This window comes from Bufo bufo, chromosome 2 (assembly GCF_905171765.1).
Source record: "Bufo bufo chromosome 2, aBufBuf1.1, whole genome shotgun sequence".
Classification (NCBI taxonomy): Eukaryota; Metazoa; Chordata; class Amphibia; order Anura; family Bufonidae; genus Bufo; species Bufo bufo.
The window spans coordinates 599,246,192-599,268,875 of NC_053390.1; the positions used below are offsets into that span (position 1 = coordinate 599,246,192).

At 44.6% G+C, this 22,684-nt stretch overlaps 1 protein-coding gene across 2 annotated transcripts in view; it reads right to left on the bottom strand.

Moving 5' to 3' along the window:
- Positions 1-18,410, bottom strand: part of CASP6 (caspase 6) — a 71,669-nt gene extending 53,259 nt beyond the window's left edge. For both annotated transcript variants that reach the window (XM_040418364.1, XM_040418363.1), the window contains exon 1: positions 18,250-18,410. In XM_040418364.1, coding sequence (XP_040274298.1) covers positions 18,250-18,268 — 19 coding nt within the window. In that variant the 5' untranslated portion in view covers positions 18,269-18,410. The remainder of the gene's footprint in view (positions 1-18,249) is intronic.
- Positions 18,411-22,684: the final 4,274 nt, after the last annotated feature.

Genomic DNA, 22,684 nt, shown 5'->3' on the forward strand with positions numbered 1-22,684 from the left:
GGGTTCAATGCCGGAAAAGAATTGATCAGTTATATCCCCATGCATTCTGAATGGAGAGCATTCTGTTCAGGATGCATCAGGATGTCTTCAGTTCAGTCATTTTCACTGATCAGGCAAAAGATAACACTGCAGCATGCCACGGTTTTAGCTCTGGCCAAAAAAACTTAAGACTTGCCTGAATGCCGGATCCATCCTTCTGGTCTGCACATGCGCAGACCGAAAAAAAGGTGAAAAAAATAAATGCCGGATCCTTTTTGCCAGATGACACCGGAAAGACGGATTCGGCATTTCAATGCATTTTTCTGACTGATCAGTATCCTGATCAGTCTTAGGCCCCTTTCACACGAGCGAGTATTCCGCGCGGATGCGATGCGGGAGGTGAACGCATTGCACCTGCACGGAATCCTGACCCATTCATTTCTATGGGGCTGTGCACACAAGCGGTGATTTTCACGCATCACTTGTGCGTTGCGATAAAATCGCAGCATGCTCCTCTTTGTGCGTTTTTCACGCAACGCAGGCCCCATAGAAGTGAATGGGGTTGCGTGAAAATCGCAAGCATCCGCAAGCAAGTGCGGATGCGGAGTGATTTTCACGCAACGCATCGGGATGGAGACCCGATCATTATTATTTACCCTTATAACATGGTTATAAGGGAAAATAATATCATTCTGAATACAGAATGCATAGTAAAACAGCGCTGGAGGGGTTAAAAAAAATAAAAAATAATTTAACTCACCTTAATCCACTTGATCGTGGAGCCCGGCATCTCCTTCTGTCTCCTTTGTTGAAGGACCTATGGTGAGCATTAAATACAGTTACAGGACCTTTGATGACGTCACTCAGGTCATCACATGGTACGTCACATGATCTTTTTCCATGGTGATTCACCATGGTAAAAGATCATGTGACGTACCATGTGATGACTGGAGTGACGTCATCAAAGGTCCTTTACCCAGGTCCTAAAGAAAGAATACAGAAGCAGATCCCGGCTGCGCTATCAAGTGGACTAAGGTGAGTTAAACATTTTTTTATTTTTTTTTAACCCCTCCAGCGCTGTTTTACTATGCATTCTGTATTCAGAATGCTATCATTTTCCCTTATAACCATGTTTATATACATTATATCGTTTCATAACTCTCTCCCGAGGGTTACAAGGATGCCACAGAAGATTCCAGTTTTCTATCTACAGATAGAAACTACAGATATTGGGCTACAAATATTGATGACCTGTCCTCAGGATAGGTCATCAATATCAGATTGGTAGGGGTCCTATTCATGCTGTCAATTTGGCACACAACAAACATAATGTGAAATATATTCAAAGACAAGAACGTTTCAGAACAAGACTAGTTTTTATAATGTTCCTTGAACACAGATTCTGTATGATGAAAACAAATGGAGTAGTGGTATCTTGGGATTCATTCATTTAGCAAGAAACCTGAAACCCTGCTCCACTGGGACATGCACATGTCACGCATTATTCACATGAACCTCTCGTGTTCACAGCACCATCAAATCAAGCCACAAGAGACTGAAATATGAACAACAGGACATGGCAGCACAAGTAAATTGCAGTGGTGTCATGATGCTCTTTCACACTGGTGTTTTTTATGCACGTAAATTGTGGTGCCAAACTACTGCTTAAAGGGGTTCTCCGGGAATTAGGAAAATTAAAATATTTATATATTCCTTTATTATAAATATATTCCCAAATACCTTTCATTAGTTATAATGGCTAGTTCTCTCTAGGGAGCAATCATTAGGAGAAATAAAATGGCTGCCACCCTATTAGTACACACAAAACCTGTCCTACTCACAGAGGAGGACAAGTTACTTCTCAACACTGAGGTAAAGAGTTGCTTCATCCTCCTCTGTGCTCTACTTGTCAGGGATTATGATCCTGAATACAGTTTAATGTGATATTTAGCTGAATCTCTGTAGGAATGGAGTTCATGAGGAGACATTAAGTACAGAGAGGACAGACAGAACAGACTGTGGTATTGGAGACTGCATACAAGTGCTGCTGCTCATTAGCCACATCCCCACCCTCCTCTCTGTACATCATGTCTCCTCATGAACTCCATTCGGCTAAAGATCTTATCAGCTGTATTCAGGATCATAAACCCTGACAAATAGAGAAGAGATGATGAAGCAGCTCTTTAGCTCAGTGTTCTGAAGTAACTTGTCACAACCTTTGGTGCTCAGAGGTTGCACATTTTTACTCAAGCCTCATTTTACACAAAAATTAGCACCTTTTTGTAATAAAAAAAAGGAGGCGTCTGACTGCCATAAGATAGGCTAAATTTAAGAGGGCTGCACCTTTTGATAAATGTGGCGCATTTTACTTCATAAGTATGTGTATTTATGCAATACAAATGGTGAAATCTGTGGCCAATCCACAATAAAATTTTCATGTACATGAAAAGTTTTCCAATGAAAATTTTTCTCCCCATATGGACATACCCTCAAAGTGTCCCTCCAATCACAATCTCCCCACTGCCATTATGCGGGGAGAGACATTGGTACACTATGGACAGTACCGTTGCTTAAGGATTCATATGAAACCCAGAGAGTATTGTCAAATTTGTCTGGAACATTTACTTTGAAATCTAAAGGCACCTTCACACACAAATCTGTTTTGGCCTTTTTTTTTCACTTAGGGCCAGTTCACGCAGAGTTTTTTGGTGCTGATTTTGGAGCATTTCTGTCTATAAATCAGCTCTAAAAACATCTCAAAACAGCCTCCCATTCAGTTCGATGAGAAGCAGAACTTGCTTCTTTTTTACAAGTGTAAAAAAAACTGCGTAAAAAGATGCAACACGTCCTATCTTGAGGCAGAATCAGTCCTGAATTTCCCATTGAAATGCATAGGAAGCTGGAAAAAAACAGCTCCAAATAAGTCTATGCAGTTTTTGTGCATTGTCCTTGCTTCTTTTGGGTAGATCAGCTATAAAAACCTGAAGCAGAAAATTCAGTTTTCTAATGAAGTGAACACCCATTGGTTTAAAAAAAGAAGACGCATCAAAAACTGATTTTCTAAGTGTGTTTTTTAAAATCAATCGTGTGAACCAGTGGCGTAGCGTTGGGGTAGGGGGGCTTGGGGGGCCGTTGCCCCTGGCACAAAATTTTAGGAGGCGCCAGCACGGCTGCACCGCCAATTAGGCAAAGTGAGGCGATTGCCCCAGGCGGTGTGGTCCTGCTCACAAGTGGGTTAGCAGCGGCAGGGCACAGGGAGATGAGCGCTTCCATTGTGGCTGCCTGAGCCGTACAGCGCGGGACACAGGCCGGAAGAGGCCTTCACCGCTTCACTGAGTGTGCCATGGAGGTACGGAAAGTATAAGTGTTTATTTTTTTATATGGTACAATACTTACTGGCACATGATTGGGGGGCACTTGTTACTGGCACATGATTGGGGGAGCCATCTATGGGGGGCACTTCTTACTGGCATATTATTGGGGGCACTTTTTACTGGCAAATTATTGGGTGGCACTTCTTACTGGCAAATTATTGGGGGCACTATGGGGGCATCTACTGAGGCCACAAAGAAGAGGTATTTTATATGGAGGGCACAATGGGGGAAGGGGAAAGGAACACTATGGGGGCTTCTACTGAGGCCACAAAGAAGGGGTATTTTATATGGGGGGGCTCTGTATAGGGGCATTTTATACTGGGACACATTGTGGTGGGTACTATGGGGAAGGGGGGAGAGGAGTACTATGGGGCAGGGGCGTAGCGTGGGGGGGGCGCCACAGGGGGGCGCTGTCCGCTGGCACAACAAAATCTTAAATCGTTGACTCTTTGTTTTTTTTCCCCCACATAGCGCCGCAGAGCAGAGTGAGGAGGCGGGGTGTGCACGGCAGTACGGCAGTTAGTTCACACTGATAGGCTCCGCCCACCTTCCAGGCGGGAAATACAGTGCGGAGCCAGAGCAAGAAGAAGAAGATGGCTGCCGCACTGTCGCTTCAGGACTGAGACTAGAGAGTTTGTCCAGAGACAGAGGCAGCCTGAAAGCGACACTGACAGTGAGTGACAGTCAGTGTCCATCCCACCCTGAGTGTGTTAGGTGTGTTGGCATGGGCTGAGGGCAGGGGTTAGGGGTAATATATGAGTGAAGTGCCACTGTGCCAGTGCCATGAGAGCCAGGCCAAGGCTGCCAAGCAGGTGGCAGTCAGGGTGCTGGTGAAGAATGACCAGCCCAGGGACCCTGACTGAGACAGTATGCCTCTCTGGGATGCCATCTGCATTCTGCCCATCTCTGCTCTCCATATACCAGGCCTTCCCTGGTATATGGAGTGGACAGCAGAGATGGGCAGATGGCATCCTCTGGGCAGTACTGTCTCTCTGGTCATCCTTCCCCAGCACCCTGACTGCCACTTGCTTGCCCTGGCTCTGATGGCACTTCACTGCCTGGTGCTTGGCTATCAGCACTGAGTGACTCAGTCACACTGCGACACTGACTGTCACTCAGTGCTGATAGCCAAGCACCAGGCAGTGAAGTGCCATCAGAGCCAGGGCAAGCAAGTGGCAGTCAGGGTGCTGGGGAAGGATGACCAGAGAGACAGTACTGCCCAGAGGATGCCATCTGCCCATCTCTGCTGTCCATATACCAGGCCAGGCCTACCAGCATTACCCCTTGATATACCGCCTGCCCGCCTGGTCACCCCACCTAACACTCAGGGAGACAAGTGACTCAGACTGTTAGGTGTGGGGTGATTAGGCGGTATATGAAGGGGTAATACTGGTAGGCCTGGTATATGGACAGCAGAGATGGGCAGATGGCTTCCTCTGGGGGTTGTATCTTACATGGGACTATATGTTGGAGGAACTGAAGGGAGAGTGATGTATTTTACATGGGACTATATGCTGGAGGGGCTGAAGGCAGGGAAGTGATTTATCTTACACGGGACTGTATGCTGGAGGGGCTGAAGGGGGCCATAATTATTACTATAATACAGAGGGGGCCATAATTATTACAATAATACTACAGAGGTGGTCATAATAATAATAATAATAATAATAATAATAATAATACAGAGGTGGTCATAATAATAATACAGAGGGGGCCATTATATATTATAATTATACAGGGGGCATTATACTTATGGACACTACGTGGGGAGGGGAGGTCTGTTATCTGAAGATGATAGTAAAGTAAGGAATCTAAAAAAAAAAATCTGCGAAACTTTGCAGAGACGAGATGCTGTCATGACAGTCCTATCTCCGAATGAAGACGCTGAGGAAAGTCTACATCACAGGAGATGTCACTGGATGTAACAGGTATAGTGCGGTATTCTCCTGTATATTTCATAGCAATGTATGTTATGTCCATCCAAATATCTGTTTCACGGTAGGGGATGGGGGAGGGGGTATATAGAATTTGGCCCACACTGCCTCAGCCCAGCCCCAGACTTCAGGTCACACTGTGTGTGTTCTAAATTCTGGGGCCTCACACCCATCTACTACATTATCTGTATTCAGAGAGTTACCACTGTGTTATCTGTGGTATTAGATAGGACTGCAGGTGACATCTACCACATTATCTGTACTCAGTTATCACTGTGTTATCTGTGGTGTTACATAGGACTGCAGGTGACATCTACTGCATTATCTGTAGAAAAGGGGCGTGGTCACAGGTTGGGGGGGGGGGCGCAATACTTGGCTTGCCCCGGGTGCTGGCTACCCACGCTACGCCACTGCTATGGGGTCATCTACGGGGGCACTAAGAAGGGGTATTTTTATACTTGCAAATTATGGGGGACACTGAGGGCATCTACTGGGGCACTATATATGGGACATTGTACTGTTACATTATAGACGCACTAGAAGGAAGGGGGGGGGGGGAGCACTAGGGGGGCATTTACTGGGGGCACTTTATAGGGGTATTTTATACTGGCACATTATGGGGCACTATGGGGACATTAGCTCAACGGGGGCATAAAAAGGGGGTATTTTTTTGCACTGGCACAAATTATAAAGGGGCATTTTTTTCTACCATCACATTATAAGGAGAATTATTACTACTGGCAGGCATTATGGTGAACTTTATTACTACTGGGGGTCTATGGGGAACATGATTACTAGTATGGGCTCTATGGGAGTATTGTTACTTCTGGGTCACAGTGGGGAAATGTTGGGGACACTGTAGGAGCACTTTTATTACTACCATATGTGCTCTAGCAGAGAATTATTCCTATCGGTGGGACTTTTGGGACCACTATTACTGTGGGGGCACCTTGGCACAGTATCAGCTTACCACAATTATTTTTGGGGGACGTTATGTGTACATTATTAATGTCAGAGGCACTTTTTGCTGGGCGCAGTTATTTTAGGGCAGTGTGCCAATAATGATTGAAGGGGGCATTATCTGCATGGTATTAGTATTTTCAGGGGGTTTATCTGTTTCTGCAGTATAATATTGGGGAGCACAGCGGCACAGTATTGGGGGTGGTAGGATGATTTTTCCAGAAGATGGGAGGATGATGGGAAAGTAGTAAACTAAGATTTTTTTTGGTCAAACTGCAGACGAGAAATGGCTGAAAAATGGTGGTCTGGTCTGAAGGTCTGAAATTAGAAGATGAGGAAAGAGAACATCAAAGGAGACGTCACTGGATGTAAGAGGTATGTGCGCTGTATTACCCTGTATGTTCTGTAGTCATGGGAGAGTGGATATAGAATTTGGCCCACCCTGCCACATCCTGGCCCCAGACTTCAGGTCACACTGTGCTTGTCCTAAATTCTGGGGGCTCACACCCATCTACTACATTGTCTGTACTCAGAGAGTTATTACTGTGTTATCTGTGGTGTTACGTATGACTGCAAGTGATATCTACTACATTATCTGTAAAAAGGGGCATGTTGACAGGTTAGGGGTGGGGTGCAATACTTGGCTTGCCCCGGGTGCTGGCAACCCACGCTACGCCACTGGTGTGAACTGGCCCTTATAATCACTTCATACTGCATGTGGTTTTTATGGCATTTTTTAGCAGTGTTTTTCTAAATAGCTGTGTGAATCACAGTTTTTTCCCATATAGAAAGCGAGATGTAAAAAAACACTGGAAAAACAGCAAAAGGTTCAACATGCTGCATTTATAAAAATCCCTGAGACCCAAATAAAACCGCCTAATAAAAAAAAGAAAATAGTGGCAAAAAAAAACAACTGTGTCCTGCGTTTCATCATTCCCATAGACTTTCAATTAAGCTCTGGAGCTGGCAAAAAAAAAATACTAAAGAAAAAAAATTAAAACCTGTGTGAAACCAAAGATTCTTCATTTACTGAAAAATTAGGCTGATTCCACATAAAGAACTGATACATACAAGATATGCTTAAAATATGCTGGCAGGTGGCATGTCTGTACACAAGTAACTATTATGAAGGCCTTGAAACACAAAGTAGCACCAGAGGCTACGAATGAAGACGAACCAGAAATTCCCTGCAGTATATAGAGCAATACTCTAAAGACCTGCCCGGCATCTTTACAGACCTTCCCAATCCTGTTTTTCAACCTTACTAACAGTTATTACAGTTGTAAAGATTCTTTCCCCAACTACTCCCTCCATACATGCAGGCTCATTTACAGGAAACAAGGTTTTATTTAAAAAAATTAAAATAAATCATGTATCAAATCTCTCTATTATTCCCAATAGAAATCTATGAATAAATTGACAATTACCATTCTCCTTGTCAAAGAAGCGTGTCCCTATACAGTCTGAAAGTGAGCACTTACTGGACAGTGTAGGGCAGGGGCACTTAACTGTTTTTATGAGGAGGTGAGTAAAAGCCTGGACAGAGGGGCGGCTGTGGATGTAGTGTTTCTGGGTTTTGCAAAGGCTTTTGATACTGTCCCTCATAAACATTTAATAGGTAAAGGAAGGTCTATAGACTTGGAAAGTATAGTTTGTAATTGGAGTATCCAGAGAGCTATGGTCAATGATTTCTATTCAGAATGGTCCCGGGTTATAAGTGGTGTACCCCAAGGTTCAATGCTGGGTCCTCATTTATTTATTAATGATCTTGAGGATGGGATTTATAGCACCATTTATATTTTTGCTATGTAGAACTGTACAGTCTATGGAAGATGTCCATATACTACAAGCTGACTTGAACACTCTGGGTGATTGGGCCTTAACTTGGCAAATAAGGTTCAATGTGGATAAATGTAAAGTTCTGCATCTTGGTAGTAATAATCTCCGTGCATCATATGTCTTAGGGGATGTAACACTGGGAGAATCACTTATAGAGAAGGACTTGGGTGTCCTTGTAGATGGTAGATTGAATGCCAGGGGGAGAAAAACAGAACTGGATCGCAAATCCACATCCCATTGACCTGTAGCTCCTGATAGCTATGGACATGTTGTGTTAGACAACTGTTCACATGGTGCAGTACTGCGTGGTGGCCTTTGTTTTTGTGGTGCTGTACTGGTGGGTTGGTGGGACCCAGTGCCATGGGTGGCATTGTCAGACAGCAGGGTTGCTGTTTGACTCCTGGGTCCCGCCGCCTACTAGGGCAGTGCCGCTTTGTCACCGCATTGCGCTGCGCCTTTTTGTCAGAGTAGGTCCCACTCAAAGAGGCGACCTTGGCGTGGTGAGTGGGCTTATGCCTTTTGATCGAAATGTACACTAATGCCTCTTGTACAGCATGCAGTATGGGGGGCTGTACACTTCAACATGGCGCTGAGAAGCGAGTTTGATTAGATCAAAGCATAGCATTGTGGATGTGCGATCCAGTTCTGTTTTTCTCCCCCTGGGATGGTAGATTGAATAACAGCATACAATGTCAATCAGCTGCTTCTAAGGCCACCAGGATATTGTCATGCATTAAATGAGGCATGGACTCACGGGGCAGGGATTTATTACCACTTTACAAAGCGTTGGTGCCGCCTCATCTGGAATATGGAGTTCAGTTCTGGGTACCAGTCCATAGAAAGGACGCACTACAGCTGGAAAAAGTACAGAGGAGAGCGACTAAACTGATAAGGGGCATGGAGGGTCTTCGTTATGAAGAAAGATGAAAAGAATTACATTTGTTTAGTCTTGAGAAGAGACGTCTAAGGGGGGACATGATTAACCTATACAAATATATAGATGGGCCATACAAAAAAATACGGTGAAAAACTGTTCCATGTCAAATGCCTGAAAAAGACAAGGGGGCACTGCCTCCAACTGGAGAAGAAAAAGTTCAGTCTCCAGAAGCGTCAAAGCTTCTTTACTGCAAGAACTGTGAATCTGTGGAATAGACTTCCTCAGGATGTGGTCACAGAAGGAATAGTGGACCGTTTTAAGAAGGGTTTAGATAAATTCTTAAAAGTAAGGCTCCATTCACACGTCCGCAAATGGGTCCGCATCCGTTCCGCAATATCGGGAATGGGTGCGCACCCATTCTTTCTCAATGGGGCAGGAATGGATGCGGAGAGCACACTATGTGATCTCCGCATCCGCATTTCCGGAGCGCGGCCCCGAACTTCCGGGCGGCGGCTCTGCAAAAAAATAGAACATGTCCTATTAGAATAGGCAAGAATAGGCAGTTCTATGGGGGGGGGGGGGGTGTCGGCTGGGTGTATTGCGGGTCCACAATACACCACAGACGTCTGAATGGACCCTTAATGACATTAATGCTTATGAAAATGTGTAGAAATCTGAGTCTCACTTCCTTCTGGGATTCGAGTCCCCACCTATCCCTTGGTTGAACTTGATGGACTTATGTCGTTTTTCAACCTTATTAACTATGTAACTATGTAACTGGTGGATCAAATTTGGACAGCGGATGTCAGCTGTCAAGACACATATATGTCCTGATTTATTCAGGACCCAGATACAGCTGAATACACTGGGGAAACCCAGAAGCCCTGCTTCTCCACTGCTTTGCCATCAGTGGTTCAGCACAGGCAGGAGCAATGCAGTGACACCATCACAGCATCAGGTGCTTTAACCACCTCCGGACCGCCTAACGCAGGATCGCGTTCCGGAGGTGGCAGCCCTGCGCACAGTCACGCATATACGCGTCATCTCGCGAGACGCGAGATTTCCTGTGAACGCGCGCACACAGGCGCGCGCGCTCACAGGAACGGAAGGTAAGAGAGTTGATCTCCAGCCTGCCAGCGGCGATCGTTCGCTGGCAGGCTGGAGATGTGTTTTTTTTAACCCCTAACAGGTATATTAGACGCTGTTTTTATAACAGCGTCTAATATACCTGCTACCTGGTCCTCTGGTGGTCCCCTTTGTTTGGATCGACCACCAGAGGACACAGGTAGCTCAGTAAAGTAGCACCAAGCACCACTACACTACACTACACCCCCCCCCCCCGTCACTTATTAACCCCTTATTAGCCCCTGATCACCCCTAATCACCCCTGATCACCCCATATAGACTCCCTGATCACCCCCCTGTCATTGATTACCCCCCTGTCATTGATCAACCCCCTGTAAAGCTCCATTCAGACGTCCGCATGATTTTTACGGATCCACTGATAGATGGATCGGATCCGCAAAACGCATCCGGACGTCTGAATGAAGCCTTACAGGGGCGTGATCAATGACTGTGGTGATCACCCCATATAGACTCCCTGATCACCCCCCTGTCATTGATTACCCCCCTGTCATTGATTACCCCCCTGTAAAGCTCCATTCAGACGTCCGCATGATTTTTACGGATCCACTGATAGATGGATCGGATCCGCAAAACGCATCCGGACGTCTAAATGAAGCCTTACAGGGGCATGATCAATGACTGTGGTGATCACCCCATATAGACTCCCTGATCACCCCCCTGTAAAGCTCCATTCAGATGTCCGCATGATTTTTACGGATGCACTGATACATGGATCGGATCCGCAAAACGCATCCGGTCGTCTGAATGAAGCCTTACAGGGGCATGATCAATGACTGTGGTGATCACCCCCCTGTCATTGATTACCCCCCTGTAAAGCTCCATTCAGATGTCCGCATGATTTTTACGGATGCACTGATAGATAGATCGGATCCGCAAAACGCATCCGGACGTCTGAATGAAGCCTTACAGGGGCATGATCAATGACTGTGGTGATCACCCCATATAGACTCCCTGATCACCCCCCTGTCATTGATTACCCCCCTGTCATTGATTACCCCCCTGTAAAGCTCCATTCAGACGTCCGCATGATTTTTACGGATGCACTGATAGATGGATCGGATCCGCAAAACGCATCCGGACGTCTGAATGAAGCCTTACAGGGGCGTGATCAATGACTGTGGTGATCACCCCATATAGACTCCCTGATCACCCCCCTGTCATTGATTACCCCCCTGTAAAGCTCCATTCAGACGTCCGCATGATTTTTACGGATGCACTGATAGATGGATCGGATCCGCAAAACGCATCCGGACGTCTGAATGAAGCCTTACAGGGGCGTGATCAATGACTGTGGTGATCACCCCATATAGACTCCCTGATCACCCCCCTGTCATTGATTACCCCCCTGTCATTGATTACCCCCCTGTAAAGCTCCATTCAGATGTCCGCATGATTTTTACGGATGCACTGATAGATGGATCGGATCCGCAAAACGCATCCGGACGTCTGAATGAAGCCTTACACGGGCGTGATCAATGACAGTGGTTATCACCCCATATAGACTCCCTGATCACCCCCCTGTCATTGATCACCCCCCTGTCATTGATCACCCCCCTGTCATTGATCAACCCCCCTGTCATTGATCAACCCCCCTGTCATTGATCACCCCTCTGTAAGGCTCCATTCAGATATTTTTTTGGCCCAAGTTAGCGGAATTTTTTTTTTTTTTTCTTACAAAGTCTCATATTCCACTAACTTGTGTCAAAAAATAAAATCTCACATGAACTCACCATACCCCTCACGGAATCCAAATGCGTAAAATTTTTTAGACATTTATATTCCAGACTTCTTCTCACGCTTTAGGGCCCCTAGAATGCCAGGGCAGTATAAATACCCCACATGTGACCCCATTTCGGAAAGAAGACACCCCCAGGTATTCCGTGAGGGGCATATTGAGTCCATGAAAGATTGAAATTTTTGTCCCAAGTTAGCGGAACGGGAGACTTTGTGAGAAAAAAATAAAAAATATCAATTTCCGCTAACTTGTGCCAAAAAAAAAAAATTTCTATGAACTCGCCATGCCCCTCATTGAATACCTTGGGGTGTCTTCTTTCCAAAATGGGGTCACATGTGGGGTATTTATACTGCCCTGGCATTCTAGGGGCCCCAAAGCGTGAGAAGAAGTCTGGTATCCAAATGTCTAAAAATGCCCTCCTAAAAGGAATTTGGGCACCTTTGCCCACCTAGGCTGCAAAAAAGTGTCACACATGTGGTATCTCCGTATTCAGGAGACGTTGGGGAATGTGTTTTGGGGTGTCATTTTACATATACCCATGCTGGGTGAGAGAAATATCTTGGTCAAATGCCAACTTTGTATAAAAAAATGGGAAAAGTTGTCTTTTGCCAAGATATTTCTCTCACCCAGCATGGGTATATGTAAAATGACACCCCAAAACACATTCCCCAACTTCTCCTGAATACGGCGATACCACATGTGTGACACTTTTTTGCAGCCTAGGTGGGCAAAGGGGCCCATATTCCAAAGAGCACCTTTAGGATTTCACAGGTCATTTACCTACTTACCACACATTAGGGCCCCTGGAAAATGCCAGGGCAGTATAACTACCCCACAAGTGACCCCATTTTGGAAAGAAGACACCCCAAGGTATTCCGTGAGGGGCATGGCGAGTTCCTAGAATTTTTTATTTTTTGTCACAAGTTAGTGGAAAATGCTTATTTTTTTTTTTTTTTTTTTTTTCATACAAAGTCTCATATTCCACTAACTTGTGACAAAAAATAAAAAGTTCCATGAACTCACTATGCCCATCAGCGAATACCTTGGGGTCTCTTCTTTCCAAAATGGGGTCACTTGTGGGGTAGTTATACTGCCCTGGCATTCTAGGGGCCCAAATGTGTGGTAAGGAGTTTGAAATCAAATTCTGTAAAAAATGACCTTTGAAATCCGAAAGGTGCTCTTTTGAATATGGGCCCCTTTGCCCACCTAGGCTGCAAAAAAGTGTCACACATCTGGTATCTCCGTAATCGGGAGAAGTTGGGGAATGTGTTTTGGGGTGTCATTTTACATATACCCATGCTGGGTGAGAGAAATATCTTGGCAAAAGACAACTTTTCCCATTTTTTTATACAAAGTTGGCATTTGACCAAGATATTTATCTCACCCAGCATGGGTATATGTAAAAAGACACCCCAAAACACATTCCTCAACTTCTCCTGAGTACGGAGATACCAGACGTGTGACACTTTTTTGCAGCCTAGGGGGGCAAAGGGGCCCACATTCCAAAGAGCACCTTTCGGATTTCACAGGTCATTTACCTACTTACCACACATTTGGGCCCCTAGAATGCCAGGGCAGTATAACTACCCCACAAGTGACCCCATTTTGGAAAGAAGAGACCCCAAGGTATTCGCTGATGGGCATAGTGAGTTCATGGAAGTTTTTATTTTTTGTCACAAGTTTGTGGAATATGAGACTTTGTATGAAAAAAAAAAAAAAAAAAAAAAATCATCATTTTCCACTAACTTGTGACAAAAAATAAAAAATTCTAGGAACTCGCCATGCCCCTCACGGAATACCTTGGGGTGTCTTCTTTCCAAAATGGGGTCACTTGTGGGGTAGTTATACTGCCCTGGTATTCTAGGGGCCCAAATGTGTGGTAAGGAGTTTGAAATCAAATTCAGGAAAAAATGAGGAGTGAAATCCGAAAGGAGCTCTTTGGAATATGGGCCCCTTTGCCCACCTAGGCTGCAAAAAAGCGTCACACATCTGGTATCCCCGTACTCAGGAGAAGTTGAGGAATGTGTTTTGGGGTGTCTTTTTACATATACCCATACTGGGTGAGATAAATATCTTGGTCAAATGACAACTTTGTATAAAAAAATGGGAAAAGTTGTCTTTTGCCAAGATATTTCTCTCACCCAGCATGGGTATATATAAAATGACACCCCAAAACACATTCCCCACCTTCTCCTGAGTACGGAGATACCAGATGTGTGACACTTTTTTGCAGCCTAGGTGGGCAAAGGGGCCCATATTCCAAAGAGCACCTTTCGGATTTCACAGGTCATTTTTTACTGAATTTGATTTCAAACTCCTTACCACACATTTGGGCCCCTAGAATGCCAGGGCAGTATAACTACCCCACAAGTGACCCCATTTTGGAAAGAAGAGACCCCAAGGTATTCGCTGATGGGCATAGTGAGTTCATAGAACTTTTTATTTTTTGTCACAAGTTAGTGGAATATGAGACTTTGTAAGAAAAAAAAAAAAAAAATCATCATTTTCCGCTAACTTGTGACAAAAAATAAAAAGTTCTATGAACTCACTATGCCCATCAGCGAATACCTTAGGGTGTGTACTTTCAGAAATGGGGTCATTTGTGGGGTGTTTGTACTGTCTGGGCATTGTAGAACCTCAGGAAACATGACAGGTGCTCAGAAAGTCAGAGCGGCTTCAAAAAGCGGAAATTCACATTTTTGTACCATAGTTTGTAAACGCTATAACTTTTACCCAAACCATTTTTTTTTTACCCAAACATTTTTTTTTTATCAAAGACATGTAGAACTATAAATTTAGAGCAAAATTTCTATATGGATCTCGTTTTTTTTTGCAAAATTTTACAACTGAAAGTGAAAAATGTCATTTTCATTTTTTTGCAAAAAAATCGTTAAATTTCGATTAATAACAAAAAAAGTAAAAATGTCAGCAGCAATGAAATACCACCAAATGAAAGCTCTATTAGTGAGAAGAAAAGGAGGTAAAATTCATTTGGGTGGTAAGTTGCATGACCGAGCAATAAACGGTGAAAGTAGTGTAGGTCAGAAGTGTAAAAAGTGGCCTGGTCTTTCAGGGTGTTTAAGCACTGGGGGCTGAGGTGGTTAAAGGAGCATCAAACTGTGTGGGGGCACCATAGATGCATCTGTGACTTACCCCCTATAGTGAGAGAACATATCACACCTGTGATCCAAATAACAGCCACAGTACAGGGTTTCTTCAGACATTATTTTTTTGTTTTGTTAGGCTACCTGCACACAGGTACAGACTTGCAGAAATTCCACGAGTGTCTCACTCTCTTGAAGAGGGTAAAATCAGCACAAAAGAACTGCACAAGCAATTGACATACTGCAGATCTCAAAATCTACATGACAGGTCAATTTCGACATGGAGCAAAAGTTTGCTGATACTGTATCCAGACAGACAAACCATGCGTAGACAAGCACAAGCGTGCTCAATGCGAGAAACACGGTTATGCTGCGTGAGTAAGTGTGATGTTTTGCTTTGACCGGATCGCATGACATTATAATGCTGTGTGAGCCTGCTAGGCCTGTATCTACTGAATTACACTGACATAATGCCCTCAGTGTAATTCATTAGAGAAGCTTATGCAAAGTAATTCCAGAAAATGCCATATCTACACTGAACAAAAATATAGACGCAACACTTTCGGTTTTGCTTTCATTTTGCATGAGCTGAACTCAAAGATCTGAAGCATTTTCTACATACACAAAAGACCCATTACTCTCAAATACTGTTCACAAATCTGTCTAAATCTGTGTTAGTGAGCACTTCTCCTTTGCCGAGATAATCCATCCCACCTCACAGGTGTGGCATATCAAGGTGTTGATTAGACAGCATGAATATTGCACAGGTGTGCCTTAGACTGCCCACAATAAAAGGACACTCAGAAATGTGCAGTTTGATCACACCGCACAATGCCACAGATGTTGCAACATTTGAGGGAGCGTGCAATTGGCATGCTGATTTCAGGAATGTCTACCAGAGCTGTTGCCCGTGCAATGGATGTTCATTTCTCTACCATAAGCCGTCTCCAAAGGCGTTTCAGAGAATTTGGCAGTACACCCAACCGGCCTCACACTACAGACCTGCCTGCTCCCGCATGTGTTTCAGAGCGGCTCGCGGCGCAGGCACAGGTAAGGACTTACCTCTGCATCACCGGGCTTGAGAATATAGATGGCAGATCGCATGTGTTCGTCGGCGAACACTGCGAACTGGCCATCACTACGTGTAAACACACCAGCCCAGGACCTCCACATCCAGCATGTTCACCTCCATGATCGTCTGAGACCAGCCACCTGGACAGCTGCAGCAACAATCGGTTTGCATATCGAAAGAACTCCATCAGAAACCATCTAAGGGAAGCTCATCTGCATGCTCGTCGTCCTCATCAGGGTCTGGACCTGACTCCAGTTCGTCGTCATAACCGACTAGAGTGGGCAAATGCTCACATTAAATGGCATCTGGCACGTTGGAGAGGTGTTCTGTTCACGGATTAGTCCCGGTTTTCACTGTTCAGAGCAGATGGCAGACAGCGTGTGTGGTGTCGTGTGGGTGAGTGATTTGCTGATGTCAACGTTGTGGATCGAGTAGCCCATGGTGGCGGTGGGGTTAAGGTATGGGCAGGCGTAGGTTATGGACAACGAAGACAGGTGCATTTATTGATGGCGTTTTGAATGCACAGAGATACCGTGATGAGATCCTGAGGCCCATTGTTGTGCCATTCATCCACGACCATCACCTCATGTTGCAGCATGATAATGCACGGCCCCATATTGCAAGGATCTGTACACAATTCGTGGAAGCTGAAAACATCCCAGTTCTTGCATGGCCAGCATACTCACTGGACATGTCACCCATTGAGCATGTTTGGGATGCTCTGGATCGGCGTATAGGACAGCGTGTTCCAGTTCCTGCCAATATTCTGCAACTACGCACAGCTATTGAAGGAGTAGACCAACATTCCACAGGCCACAATCAACAACCTGATCTTTTCTATGCGACGGAGATGTGTTGCACTGTGTGAGGCAAATACTGACTGACCCCACCCCCCCTCCCCTCCCCGTGATCAAACTGCACATTTCAGAGTGGCCTTTTATTGTGGGCAGTCTAAGGCACTCCTGTGCAATATTCATGCTGTCTAATCAACACCTTGATATGCCACACCTGTGAGGTGGGATGGATTATCTCGGCAAAGGAGAAGTGCTCACTAACACAGATTTAGACAGATTTGTGAACAGTATTTGAGAGTAATGGGTCTCTTGTGTATGTAGAAAATGTTTCAGATCTTTGAGTTCAGCTCATGCAAAATGGGGTCAAAACCAAAAGTGTTGCGTTTATATTTTTGTTCAGTGTATATCATGCTGTACCCCATGGGCAAAAAAAAGGCCTCTGGCTCCACTTAAAGGGGTTGTCTCACTTCAGTGGCATTTATTATTTAGAGAAAGTTAATACAAGACACTTACTAAGGTATTGTTATTATCCATATTGCTTCCTTTGCTGGCTGGATTCATTTTTCCATCACATTATACACTGCTCGTTTCCATGGTTACGACCACCCTGCAATCCATTAGCAGTGGTTGGCCTTGCACAATATAGGAAAAAGCACCAGCCTATGTGCGCTCCCATGGTCCCGGCCACCAGAGAGGACGGCACTTTTTCCTATAGTGTGCAAACACGGCCACCACTGATGGATTGCAGGGTGGTCTGTAACCATGGATATTAGTATTACTTTATATACTATAATAAAACTTCCTCGTTTAGATGGACCATGGCCGCTATTTGACCCAAAGCTTTATATTCTTCTTTACACCTAAAATGTATCTCCTGATCCATAGATATGTGTTAGCAAAATATCAGGTACCCGTCTGCTTGCCACCTGCATATTACCACATAGTACACCTACCTTTTATACTAGTTATACATTATTGTTATTTCTGTTTGTAAAGCCAACCAATATTTATTATAGTCACTTATATAGCACTACTATATTCCGCATCGCTTTACAGACATTAACATCCAGCTGTCCCCAATGGGGCTCACAATCTAAGCTCCCTATCAGTATTTGGAGTGTGGGAGGAAACCGTAGCACCCGGAGGAAAGGCACACAAACACTAAGAGAACATAGAAACTGCATGCAGGAGTGCTAACGGTGCTAACCACTGAGCCACCCTGCTGCCCTATTTGTGTTACTTTAGGTAATAAAGACTGATGCGAGAAGTTATCTTCCTTGTTAGACTTCCTAGTATATCAATAGGTATGCTATAGTATATTGCACAGAGCCGTGTGTAGCAGATAGCATTTAAAGCATAATGTAATTCCCCCAAAAACGAAAGAATGACAAAGTTACTCTGTGTAGAGTATTAGTATAGTAAGAATGCTACTGACCTGTTACTTTGCTGGACATGTTGTCTTGTGATCCTGTCTTCTCTACCTGGAAGTATGGGGTGTGTGAAATGTGACTGCTTTTCACTCCTTACAAGCAGTTCTTCTGCGCTCTCTTGCAGGTAAGCGTTGTCTCTTTTGTTAGTTACTTCCTCACAGTCAGCAGTCTCCACCCTGCCTCCTCCCACCAGCAGACCCTTCCCTCTTCCTCCTCATGGTATTACTCGCTGGAGCGTCCTGAAGTCACTTTGTAAGGCTGGAATCACACTTGCAGTTCGTGTGGCAGTTTTTGGTTCAGTGTTTGTTGCAGTCTTGAGAAAAAGCCAGGGGTTAATTCGAAAGGAAGGACTTATACTTCTCCTTCCTGTAGGATCCATTTCAAGCTTTGTCTTATAGAACTACATAAAAAAACTGTGTATGTGTTTCCAGCCCAAGGGTACGGTGCAACATTGTTATAACGATAGTCAATGGTGTCGCTCTGCGACTGCGAAACGACAGTCACACCAAAAGCCGTCCAAGTTAGATTTCTGTGCGAATGTCACGTTGCAGTGCGACACTATTGACTATTATTACAAAAAATGTTGCGTGACACATGTTGCAGTGTAGTTGCACCCTTTTGTTGCACGACAAATGTTGTCAAGTAGCTGTTCCCTAAGGTCCCTTTCACACGAGCGATTTTCCCCGCGTGGGTGCGATGCGTGAAGTGAACGCATAGCAAACGCACTGGATCCTGACCCATTCATTTCAATGGGTCTGTGTACATGAACGGTGTTTTATTTTAGCATCAGTTCTGCGTTGCGTGAGATTAACAGCATGTTCTATAGGCTACATGCACACAAACGTATTTTGTTTCCGTGTCCGTTGCGGTTTGCAGATAGGATGCGGACCCATTCGCACACCGTGTGCTGTCCGCATCAGTATGTCCGTAACGTAGCCCCGCAAAAAAAAAGTAGAACATGTCCTATTCTTGTCCTTTTTAGGCATTGTTACAATGGATCCGCAAAAAAAAAACGGATGGCATGCAGTTTTTTTTGCGGACCGGTCGTGGGCATGTTGCCATATTCTGCGGAAAAAACTTAACAACTGAACGCAATCGCAGACAAAACTGACTGAACTTACTTGCAAAATGGTGCAAGTTTCACTGAAGGCCTAAGGGTTTGGCTACCCGGACATCTTAGTCGCACCCAGGAATCACAGTGGAATCTCAGTGTAGCGGTGCTAGTATAGAAATAAATGCGATCTCCCCGAATATGAAAGGTATTTCAGCGCGTATTCCCGTGCGGAAAAAAACGCAGCATAGTACAGAACCAGCAAAGTGTGTGATAAACCACATCTAATCTGCATCAAAATCCACAATTAGAAATTTTGGTGCGGATATGTTGGAGAAACGCACATAAATCCTCATGGAAATTCGTGTGCATCTTATATGTGATCACCCACATCGTGTGCAGGAGGTCTTAGGGCCTCTACACACATTAATTTGCTCTAGCATTTATTTACCTAAAAAAAACACCATTGAAACCACTTGGGTTTTTCCATACTGCATGCAGTTTTTAGGGTGGGTTCACACACATCCTTTAATGGCATTTTTGTACAATCGGATCGGATGCGGACCAAAAATTATTTTGTGTGCATGAGCCTTTATTGGCGTTTTTTTGCTGTGAAAACGTCAGATTCAGATGTTGGCTGAAAGTCTATGGGAAATAGGCAGAACACACAAGCATTTTTTTGCTACTCATGTTTTTGTTAACCCCTAGAGAACCCTGCGATTTTCCGTTTTTCACTCCCCTCCTTCCCAAAGCCATAACTTTTTATTTTTCCATTCACATAGCTGTATTAGGGCTTGTTTTTTGCGAGACAAGTTGTACTTTCTAATGGCACCATTTAATATTGCATATGAAGTAGTGGGGAGCTGGAAAAAAAAATTCAAAATGAGGTGGAATTGGAAATAAATTCCCTGCATTTGTGGATCACAATATGTAGGGAAAACTAAGCGCGAATTTAGGAGGCGCATAGGGGAACACCTATTGAAGATCAGAAGCCTTGGTGATACCCCTATTGCGCAACATGTGGCAACTTACCACCCCAGGACAACAGACTGCTTCAAATTTCAGGGCATTGAACATGTAAGACCACCGCCCAGGCGAGGCGATATCGATACACTGCTCCTCAAAAAGGAGGCACAGTGGATCTTTACACTAAACACTGTTAAACCAAAGGGCCTTCATGATGCGATTTCATTCGCATGTTTTATTGAATGAAGAGCAGTGCCCTTCCCCCTTTTTGGTCAGGGCATGAGATTCATCCTCTGTCTTCCATTTGAATAGATATACTGTTCCCTCTGATGACTCTCCTTTATCGTGATCTCCTTTTATCTGCCATATGTGGAGACCATCCATCAAATGGGACCCAATTGTGTCCCTAATGTCCTTAGCATGAGTGTCAGTGGTTGTCGCTTCTGCTATTCATGGGGACGTCTATGGTACTGGATGCAATTGGATCCCTTATGTTTCAAGCAGGATCGACTTTTTCTGCTTACTCTTTGGCAACTATTCATGGCAGTGTAGGTTTCAATTTGTTCCGATTATTTAGACATGGGTTTACCTGAACCTGAACATATCTTACGGATTCTATGTTCCCGCCCAGATGGTGACCCAAGCATACGTCACGACTATACACTCCCCACTGTAACAGCGACGAATGAAGACAGGAGGAGGCGGAGTCGGCGCGAACGGCTGTGCGTGAAAGGGCTGTCTGTCAACAACTGGAGATGACGACAGTAGGAGGCGCGGCCATCTAGCGATCGAACGCCCATTGGATGCCTGTTAGAGACTTGGCAAGGAAAGGGGAGGAGGCATTTTGCGCGCGTTACGGCCACTACAGTGTCGGGAGGCTCGCTGTTTTGCTGCACGCACGCTATCAGAAGCGCGCAGCATCTTTTAGTCAGTAGACCTAAGTGTGTTTGGCAAGATTATTGCGTACCCACCATCAGGGTCGCAGTACATGGTGCCTGCCAAACATTAGGTCTAATGCTCCTGATGAATTACCGACAACTGTCGGAAGGGAAACGCGTCGAGCATTAGACTGCAGTACAGAGTATACGTGCAGACTTACTCTCGCTTCTATATTGAGCCCCGATAGGGAGTTATCCTTTAAGTGTTAGGTCCTGAACAGCACTGACCAAGGGGTCCACAACCCTGTGAGTGTAGTGCAAAAATATTCTCCTAGGACCACAATAGGATATACCCCTCAGTTTTCCTACTCCTATATAATAAAGGAGTTCTTGTGGTAGGGTGCATTTAGGAACCAGCATATACAGGGAGTGCAGAATTATTAGGCAAGTTGTATTTTTGAGGATTAATTTTATTATTGAACAACAACCATGTTCTCAATGAACCCAAAAAACTCATTAATATCAAAGCTGAATATTTTTGGAAGTAGTTTTTAGTTTGTTTTTAGTTTTAGCTATTTTAGAGGGATATCTGTGTGTGCAGGTGACTATTACTGTGCATAATTATTAGGCAACTTAACAAAAAACAAATATATACCCATTTCAATTATTTATTTTTACCAGTGAAACCAATATAACATCTCAACATTCACAAATATACATTTCTGACATTCAAAAACAAAACAAAAACAAATCAGTGACCAATATAGCCACCTTTCTTTGCAAGGACACTCAAAAGCCTGCCATCCATGGATTCTGTCAGTGTTTTGATCTGTTCACCATCAACATTGCGTGCAGCAGCAACCACAGCCTCCCAGACACTGTTCAGAGAGGTGTACTGTTTTCCCTCCTCGTAAATCTCACATTTGATGATGGACCACAGGTTCTCAATGGGGTTCAGATCAGGTGAACAAGGAGGCCATGTCATTAGATTTTCTTCTTTTATACCCTTTCTTGCCAGCCACGCTGTGGAGTACTTGGACGCGTGTGATGGAGCATTGTCCTGCATGAAAATCATGTTTTTCTTGAAGGATGCAGACTTCTTCCTGTACCACTGCTTGAAGAAGGTGTCTTCCAGAAACTGTCAGTAGGACTGGGAGTTGAGCTTGACTCCATCCTCAACCCGAAAAGGCCCCACAAGCTCATCTTTGATGATACCAGCCCAAACCAGTACTCCACCTCCACCTTGCTGGCGTCTGAGTCGGACTGGAGCTCTCTGCCCTTTACCAATCCAGCCACGGGCCCATACATCTGGCCCATAAAGACTCACTCTCATTTCAACAGTCCATAAAACCTTAGAAAAATCAGTCTTGAGATATTTCTTGGCCCAGTCTTGACGTTTCAGCTTGTGTGTCTTGTTCAGTGGTGGTCGTCTTTCAGCCTTTCTTACCTTGGCCATGTCTCTGAGTATTGCACACCTTGTGTTTTTGGGCACTCCAGTGATGTTGCAGCTCTGAAATATGGCCAAACTGGTGGCAAGTGGCATCT